The sequence below is a fragment of the Condylura cristata genome, unplaced genomic scaffold, assembly GCF_000260355.1.
Source record: "Condylura cristata isolate star-nosed mole 26May11 unplaced genomic scaffold, ConCri1.0 scaffold00023, whole genome shotgun sequence".
Lineage (NCBI taxonomy): Eukaryota > Metazoa > Chordata > Mammalia > Eulipotyphla > Talpidae > Condylura > Condylura cristata.
This window is the reverse complement of record NW_004567124.1, coordinates 22965414-22974858: the sequence shown is the minus strand read 5'-3', so window position 1 is coordinate 22974858 and position 9445 is coordinate 22965414. Positions and strand designations below refer to the sequence as shown.

General features: G+C 46.4%; 1 protein-coding gene across 1 annotated transcript in view; it reads left to right on the top strand.

Moving 5' to 3' along the window:
• The first annotated feature begins 1984 nt into the window (after positions 1-1984).
• The window catches only part of SORD (sorbitol dehydrogenase), a 32214-nt gene continuing 24753 nt past the window's right edge, over positions 1985-9445 (top strand). The window contains exon 1 of the mRNA XM_012728808.1: positions 1985-2177. Within this exon, the coding sequence (XP_012584262.1) occupies positions 2115-2177 (63 nt within the window). The 5' untranslated portion in view covers positions 1985-2114. The remainder of the gene's footprint in view (positions 2178-9445) is intronic.

Below are 9445 nucleotides of genomic sequence, written 5' to 3'. Positions count from 1 at the left end.
GGCTGGGGGTTGAACTCATGCTGCAATGGTTTTGGAGAACTTCATAGTGCTATGTTTTAACCAGCTGCATCATCAGGGAGGGCCCCCCTTTTTACTTTCCTATATAGTCTTAGTTATAGAATATACACATTTTAAAAATTGTCTCCTACCCCTTCAAATCTCTTTGTTCCCATTCAACAACCTTGAAGACAGTTTCAAGGTGTTATTATTCAGGAGAAAACAAATACCACTACCACTGTGTCATTTTAGTGACCTTTGCTTTGATCCTGATGTTCTGTTTTTCTTAAGTTAAAAGTCAAGAAGTGTCTATTTCAAGTAGCCCGCAGCTCTTAAGCCATTCCTGGGGCTTTCTCCATCTTCAGCTTCACCCATTGGAAAGACATGCTTGGGCAATTGCAAGGAACCCCACAAAGCAAGGAGGGTAGTTGAGTTTTAAATTCAAATGGATGAGGCATGTAATTCCTAGTTAGTCATCTTTCCAAGCAAGTTCTGCTCAGGAGCTGAGTGCAGCAGGTGCTGGAGAAACAGGCCAAGCACAGCGAATCTTGGAGGAGGGTTCTCAAAACAAAGAACATGACTGCCTCCATAAATCCCCTGCACAAATCTATCCTGTGGCCTCATCACCTTGTCAGAGCCTGTAACGAGTTTATACATCCTCCCTGAGCTAGCCTACACACACACACACACACACACACACACACACCTTTGTCATTGTTGCAGTTCTAGAGTTTGAACCACATTTACCATCAAATATTTTCTTGAGCTCCTAGACTGTACAGACACCTTGCCAGGTTCTGTTTAAGAGAGGAGACCTGGGCCCTCCCAGGTGGCACAGCGGGTTAAAGCACTAAGAACTAAGAAGCTAAAGCCACTGCAGCATGAGTTCAATACCCACCTGTCCCGGGGGTGACCACATGGCCCGGTAGACCTCTCCTGACCCACCCGCTGCTCCCCTCAGTTGTGTACTTCGATGATCTGCCTGTTTTGCTCCCCGCTCTGTGTCTGGTGAATCCTCTCACCGCCCCTGCACCTCTGGCCTGTACCCCAGTTCTGTATGCACAAATAAATAAATCTTTAAAAAAAAAAAGAAAGAAAGAAAGAAAGGAGACCTTACCTTCAGTGGGCTTCCAGTGTATTTGGGCAAGGGGTCATTATCCGTAAAAAACAAACTGTGTCCCACGTGTAGTGAAGGGGGGAGGGACAGGTTCTAGGGAAAGGGAAGGATGTAAGGGGATCCCTTGCATGCCTGGGGGAGAAGGGGCTGTAGAAAAAGAAATCCTGAAATGTGTTCTCAGAACAGGGCTGGGAGGGACTTGACAGACTCAGGCTTATGGATTGGATACTTATCTCCCTTCACTGTTTCTCTGAGGGAAGAAAGGCTTGAACGATTTTGGGCAGATATCTTGCTTCTAATATAGTCGGTTAAGAGAAAGGGGTTCACGGGTTCCTTTCCACAGCATCTTCACACTTACACATTAGGTTGTGAGGTGATGAGCCAATCCATTCATTCGCACTCATTTCTGGCACTTTGCTTGGCTACTGGGGACACGGGGCCAACATAGACGCGGCATTACCGAGGCACCTGTTTCTCAAAGTCTAGCCCACCGTGGGCCTTTAGCCTCAGCATTCCCAGTGCTAATTTTCAGACTGTCCGTCCTCACTTTAGACCTAGACTTACCCTATCAGAATCTCAGTCCTGAGAATCTGCCTCACAGTGCTCATGTCTGTTCTTTTGCTGCTGAAGTTTGAGAACGCTGCTCTGGCGGCTATTGCCTCTGTAGGCTACTTTCGGGCCAGCAAATCTGCTTGAACGTGAGGCAAACAAATCGTGCGCCACTTAAGCAGGCTGCTTTGGGGCTCCCAGCCCGCTCGCCGGCGCCTACGGTCCCACGCAGGGGAGGGAACAGCGCGGCCCCGCCCCTCCGTCTAACTCCGCCCCTCCGCGCTAGCCCCGCCCCGGTTGTCAAGGACCGTGAAGCCCCGCCCCTGCCGGGCGCGCGCCGCGGACCCAAACCCGGCCTCCTTCCTTTTACATCCGACCCTCAGCTGGGCTGTCACCAGAACCCTCTAGCGTGCTGCGGAGTGCAGCCTCGACACGAGTGGGAGAGAGCGACATGGCGGCGACAAAGTCCGAGAATCTCTCCCTGGTGGTGCACGGACCTGGGGACCTGCGCCTGGTAAAACGGAAAAGGGAATGGGGAACCCAACCTGACCTTGCCCGACTGCCTGACTCTATAGCCAACCGCAGCCCCAGCGCCCCAGTTTCAGCCGCCAGGCGCTGGGCCCAGCACCTTGCATGCTGTGGCGGCCCAGATCCCAGCTGGTTACCATGTTGTGTATGTGTTTGGGGGGGAGGGGGCAGCTGCCTGTTATTGCTAAGGTGCTGAGGACTGGGATCTTGTAGGTGCGTTCTGGACCTAGCCCTGTGACCAGCACGTGGTTGGAGCTCAAACCAGTTGCAAAATGATTGAAGCTTTCTTCCTTTGCCAGTCACAGATTTGGAGTCCAGCCTCTTGTCATTGCACTTTTCAGAAGAGACACCAGCAAGGCTGCCTGATTTAGACCTGCCTTGAACTTCTGTGGGCAGACAGTGCAAGGGAGAAAGGGGGACCAGAGGGACTCTTAAAAGATATGGGACTTATATTTAATCTCTCTGGCTTGAGCCGATAAAACCTCCTTTGCAAGATTATTATTATCCTGAGAGTACTCAGCATTCAGTAGTTACTCAGTGCCCGCTCCTTCTTCCCTCCACAAGAGCTTTGTTCCTCTTCAGGTGTCCGACTTCTGGATCTTGATAGTCTTCATGGCTTTAAAGTGCCTATTCTTTTTACCTCCTTAGTTAGCATCAGGTTCACTTTCCAGCCATTTTCCTTTTGTAACCTGCTCCCCTGTCCCTTTAAAAGCTTTATGGATTTTGGTTTGTTCCCTGCTTCACTAAAGTTCAGGGACCTATAGTCAGCCCTGTGGTTCTTCCAGGGCTCCCTTGACAAAGTCCATCTCAGATGGGCCTTGGAATGGCAGTAGGAATGTGGGAAAGGTGCCAGCCATCTCTGCTGCTCCCTAGTGCCTCCTCCTTTCTTAAATAGAAAATGTACCAGGATCCAGTATGTAGAGACTCAGATTATCCAAATTAGCAGTTCCTGACTATCTGGGAGCCTATAGCCTTTCTCCACTGAATGCAGAGTGATTCTGGCAACAAGTACAGAAAGGTCTCTCTATAGACCCTTAGGGGTCTGTGGATCCCTATCTAAGAATTCCTGCCTGGGGCCAAATCTCCTTTTGAGGACATTGTTATCCCCAAGGTGACAGGCTGAATAAATTAACAGAACCCAGAAAAAGGCCCAAAAGTTCAGACTTCAATCCCAATGCTCTCCACTCACCTTGGAGTCTCTACCTAGCAAATAAATAATTTTTACTGCTATAAATCCAGGTAGTATTATGAAGAAGGGAACTCTACATAGTTCAGACTGATATCAAACTCATTCCACAAGCATTTACTGGATGAAAGGGGAGCCAGCCATATGTCAGGCACAGGGCTGAGGCTGAGAGCCCAGAGAGGAGGAAAAGGACATAGCCCCTATTGATAGTGGCATAGGCGTGGGTGCTGGTGCTGCCTGTCAGTACCCAAAACCCAATAAGCAGAGAAAGGAATTGAATCTATAAGCACTTTTATTTTTCAGATCACTGGGCAGCAATCTGAGAGAAGGGGGGCAAAACACCCTGAAGAAACCATTCTGCCTTCTTATCTCAAGCTGGCCTTTTGTATGAAGTTGAACAAAGACAAATAGTCATAAGCCAGTCAGAACAATCCATCACAGTTAATGTTCCTGGTATTGGTCACATTCAGGCCCTTTATTATTAGCCTCTTGGTTATCTTAACCTAGTACATCTGATGGCCTCCATGTCCAGCACTCACTTGAGCATCATCAAGCCAGGAATGTCAAGCCAGGAATATCAGCAAGAGTTTTAGTGTAAAGAAAACAGATCATTAGTCATAGAGTGTGTACATACAGCCTGTATCATGTGTACCTACACTTCCTCTACTAGGTATGGTGCCCTTTCCTTCCTCTCTAGCCCATATCTCTACCCCCAAGCTGTTTAGGGAAACAGACAGATGAAGCAAAGGGAGTGTGAGAGCCTTGGTGAAGAAGCAGAAAGCAAAATCCTCACAGGGAGGGACTGCTGCCCAAGGAAGACTATAGTAGTGATGATTGTTCCTTCACTGGTTCTTGAAGTCATTCAGGTAGATGGAAGATATGGAAGTAGAAGATACTGACCTGGCATGATGTATTGATTGCCCACGTAGTAGAGTTGGAGTGGCTCACTGCACCTGCCTCTCCATCTGCTCAGGGTAGTCACACACCTTATAAGTAGTGGACTAGAATTGCAGCCTCAGATTCTGCTTTGCTTTAATTTCTTTAAAACAATAATAATAATTTATGGGCTCTCCCTAGTGGTGCAACGGGTTAAAGCACCACATTATGAAGCTCTGGAGGTGGTGGACACCTCACCTTAAAATTGACCATATCGGCTCTGCCTTAGAATCTACACTCTTCCTGGCTTAGAGATTTTGGGTTGAGGTAAATGTAGCCTAAAGGTTCTAGAAAATGTGATGACCTGGAGAATGTACTCTGTGGTTGTGGAATTGGTCCACCAAAGTAAAAGGACTCAGGGCAGGGCAGATTCAGGAGGAGTACCAGATCTGTTTGGGAGTAGGAGTAGGGTCAATTTACTAGATGAAGATGTGGATTTAAGATGTCGTAGGGACAGGCTTCAAAATGTCTTTGAGAAACCACCTTGGTTCTAAGGGTGTACTGAGGTGATAGCTGTGCAGGGCAAATTAAGATTCTGAAGTTATTAGCATCTCTACCAACCTGCCCACAGGGCATTTGAAACCTTCAAAGGAGATTTGTTATCACAATAATGACTGAGGGTCAGACTTCATATACAATTGTGCCCAAAGTCATGCTCTAAGGGGAACCTATAAATAGATAGATAAGCTTGCTTATGCTGAGTAGGATGTGGACAGTGAGGAAAAAAGAGAGATGATATTACCCTGGAGAGAGCCCCAAAAATGGAGGGGGAAAACATGGATTAAGGAGAGTGGCCTGTGCTGCCTCAGAGACACCTTTGACCCAATACAGACCATAGACCCCTCCTGGGCCCTTGCCACAGTCTTTCTCCAGCACCTCCATAGGATACCCCACCCATAGGGTATCTCTGCTCCTCCACTCCTTTCCTTAAGGCAAGTAGGTAAGAAGTTTGGGGTTGGGGTCATGGTATTGACAGTTAACCAGAGAGAGAGCAGCAGGGACAATTCAGGGGTTGGGGGTGAGCAATCAGTTCTCTTTGTGGGACAACCAAAGTGAAACCCATGACTTCTTAACCCGTTGCACCCCTAGGGAGAGCCCATAAAATTATTGGTGGTTATCTTTTATAATAATGACCACTTGGGCTGACCAGAAATGGGGTGTACAGATAGAAATGGTCCATACTTCAGGAACTAATGGAAGGGGATTATTGGGGGAAAGCCCATTCCTAAAATCTGAAGCAGGGAGCAAGGACTCAGTCCTTCCCAGTTCTGCTGGGTAAGGTCAGAGACCTGCCAGGTAAGGCCAGGGACCTGCCAGATAAGGCCAGGAACCTGCCAGGTAAGGTTAGGGACCTGCAAGATAAGGCCAGGGACCTGTCAGGTAGGACCAGGAACCTGCCAGCAGCCTGTGAAATGGCTCTATGGGAAAATGTGACCGGGGCCACTTGAAACTTCGTCACCCACCTAACAGGAAGGAAACCTAACACCTAGCCTTCCTGCTGCCAATGGAGAAGGCAGGATTCCCTTTTCTTTCTTGATGCTGTGACTGAGCGGAAGGAAAAATTAAACTCATTCCCTACTAGCTAGTAATGTCATCTCAACTACAGCAAGGGAGAACCCCTGGCAGCTCCAGATCTCACCAGCCTGGGGACCTGGGCTTTGGGGTCTGGACATTTTTAAGGTGGGCTTAGGTAAAACAGAGAGTGTGTGCATATAAATTCACACGAATACACACCCATACCCTGAGAGACTGGTGGTTTTCTTTTATAATAAAATAACACCAAATCTGAGACCTAGGACTTTTAATTTCAACTGATTTTACTTTCTTATTTTGTGTTACCCTCTCCTCCATTTAAAATAGAGAAAGTTTCTGACTTGAGGGGAGTAAAAGGAGAGGTAACTGAGATGATACACGTAGAGTCATAAGGTCACAAGTTGGGGGCTACAGTAGGGTTTCATCCCAGCTTTACCTATTCAAGTTGTCTGATGTGCCAAATAACTGTCCACTTCAATTTCCCATCTGTAGAATGGGGATAAAAGGATTCACCCTTTGGGTGTAGGAGGGTTGGATAAGATCATGTATGTAAAGGGACCAGCACAGTAATGGGAGGTGTTAACTGGAGTTAAGTGGGAGGCTAGAGTCCTTGAAAAATCACATATTTAAAGACATTTCGGCATAAAAAGAAGTGATTGAAGTTTAAGACCTCAAGGGAGAGTTCCCCTTACTTTTGTGGGTTCTTTTCTTCCACTTGGTTGAATAAGCAAATATCAAATTAGTGGGAGAAAACAGCCAAATTTAATTATGGCATCTACATAGACATGATAGGAATTGACCTGAAAAACTGCAATTCTTCTTTTTTTTTTTAAGGTTTATTTATTCATGCAATACAGAACTGGGATACTGGCCAGAGGTGCAGGGACAGTGAGAGGATTCACCAAGACAGAGTGGGGAGCACAACAGGCAGATCAACAAAAGACACTGCTGGGGGGGGGCCTGTGGGTGAGACAGGAGAGGTCTGCCTCGCCATGTGGTTTACCTCCCCGGCCAGGGATCAAACTTTTGCTGCAGTGGCTGCAGCTAGGTTCATAGTGCTGCACTTTAACCTGTTGCACCACCAGGGAGGGACCCCCAAACTGCAGTTATTCTTGAAAGGACCCCTCTTTCTGCCCTTACCCCATTCTGATTTTCTATAGAGTTGGCAGGGCAAATGCTGGAGTTTAATCATTCTCCTCATTTCTGAAGAATGTACCCTGGCAATGTGAAGGCTAGGTACCCATTGTTCAAATCTTCTTTATCTGGCTCATTAATCTCGTTAGTGGTGCTTGAAAGACTGACCAGCAGGCAGCAGATTCCTGCGAGTTTGCGCCACAGAACAGGAAATGAGCCAGTTTTAACTTGCAGTTATACAGATAGCTTTGCTCTCTTGCCTGTTGGTGGGTTGTTCTTAGACCATTCACTATATATTCCCAACCTGAGGTCAGAAGAATTGCTTTGAATTCATGCTACATATTGATGTTTTTAAAAGTAAGATAATCCTATGTCTGCAATACAACAATTCAAAACATCACCGCTTTGCAGCAACACCTGCCAGTTGTTAAGATTTTCACCACTTGATGGTAAGACTTTCAGGTGAGCACCCTCCCTGGTGGTGCAATAGTTTGAAGCCAGCACTAGGAAGTCAACCACATCCTTTTCAGCAGGAGTTGGATTCCTGACTAGGGAGGTGACCCATGTGGCCAAGCAGACCTCTCCTGTCATGCCTGTTGCTCCCCTCAGCAGTGTACTTCATCAATCTGTTCTGCTCCCCACTCTATCTCTAGTGAATCCTCTCACTGCCCCTGCACCTCTGGTCTGTGTCCCAGTTCTGTATACATACATAAATAAATCTTAAAGATTTTCAGGTGAGGAGGAGGGGATTTTATGAGGAAGTGGCTGCAGGCAGCCCAGGTGACCTGAACATCATTTCTCTTTCCCTGGTTGTTTTGCTTCTAGCTAGCAGTGTCAGCTGCTTCCTTTTGATCAGAATAAAGGGCCATGGTAACTTTAAGAAGCATCTGGATTAAACCTGGATGGTTAATCTGAGTGAAGAAATGCAGGCAGTTTAATACCTAAGTTAGACTTGTCAGTCAGAGACACTTGAGACTGAAATAGAATCTAAAACTCCTTCAGAAAAGGGAAAATCAAGGTAGTAGCAAACAGCCCAAAGAAACACCTCCCTTCTCTTTGTCCTAGTTATGTTTCAACCAAAACTGAAACCAGATGAACAAAAGGAAATTAAATCTAGGAAATACTGCCACTTCTGCCAATGGCAATGGAAGGGGCAGTGCCTTTGTCTGCAAAAGGCCAAAAGACACAAAGCTAGCATTTTCCTCTGCAAGCAGCGGGAGCCATCAGCAATCCCACAAATAGGATTTTATGTATAAGTCCTCTTGCTACTGAAACATGGGAAAAGCAGCCCTGTTTTGGGTGTGGGGGAAATTTTTCTTTTAAAATTGCATGACAAGGAAATTAGGTGGGCTTGGGGGAGGAAGATGTGTATGTATATATATAGTCTTGGCATATACTTTATTTTTTTTAAAAAAAGATTTATTTATGCATACAGAACTGGGGTACAGGCCAGAGGTGCAGGCGCAGTGGGAGGATTCACCAGAGACAGAGTGGGGAACACAACAGGCTGATTAATGAAGTACACTGCTGCAGGGAGCGGGGGTGGGGAGGGATGTCAGGAGAGGTCTGCCACACCAAGTGGGTCACTTCTGGGGCGGGGATCAAACTCATGCTGAAGTGGCTTTAGCTTTTCAGTGCTTTGCTTTAACCTGCTGCGCTACCAGGGAGGGCTGGCATATACTTTATAAGGCTTTTGTGAGGCTGTTAAAGCTGGCAGGATTCTCAAAACCAGATTTACACTGAGAACATGTACTCAACAGTCAAAACAACAATCAAAACAAATTACATAAACCTAAACACAGTAAGCAAGCACTTAATATTATTTACAGACCAGAGCATCCAACAAAGCTCAGAGACGTCATGCTTTTGCTTAAAATAAAGAACTGCCTAATAGGTTCATATATAGTGATCTCCATATATTTTTAATTAGGAGAAAATGATTTTTCTTAAAGTTAGCTTGTTTGCCTGGCTAACTCAGCTGAGAATTAAACAGCCCTTTAATCATCCTGTATGGATTCAATTCTCAATGCCAGGGAAGTTCAAAGGAGAGTAAAAGGACAGCTTCCCAGCCCGGGGAACTCAGAGAAGTCTCCTTGAAGGATGTGATTGCTCCTTGAGTGCAATCCTGGGTGATTACTGTTAGTATTTATAACTTACATTCATGTCCATGTTCATGAGTCTCTGTCTGAACGCCAATCCCAGGAATACAACCACCTGTTAGAGAGCCCTACCTGGGTGTCCCCAGACCTCACAATCCAAGCACATCCAAACCCAAGTCTCCCTGAGTTACCACATTCTCCTGAGAATTTCCTATTTCTTTTTTAAAAGATTTCTTTATTTATGCATACAAGAACTGGGGCACAGGCCAGAGGTGGGAGGGTGGTAAGAAGATTCACCAGAGACAATGGGCAGCACAACAGGCAGATCTACTGAAATATACTGCTGAGGGGAGCAGCAGGCAAGGC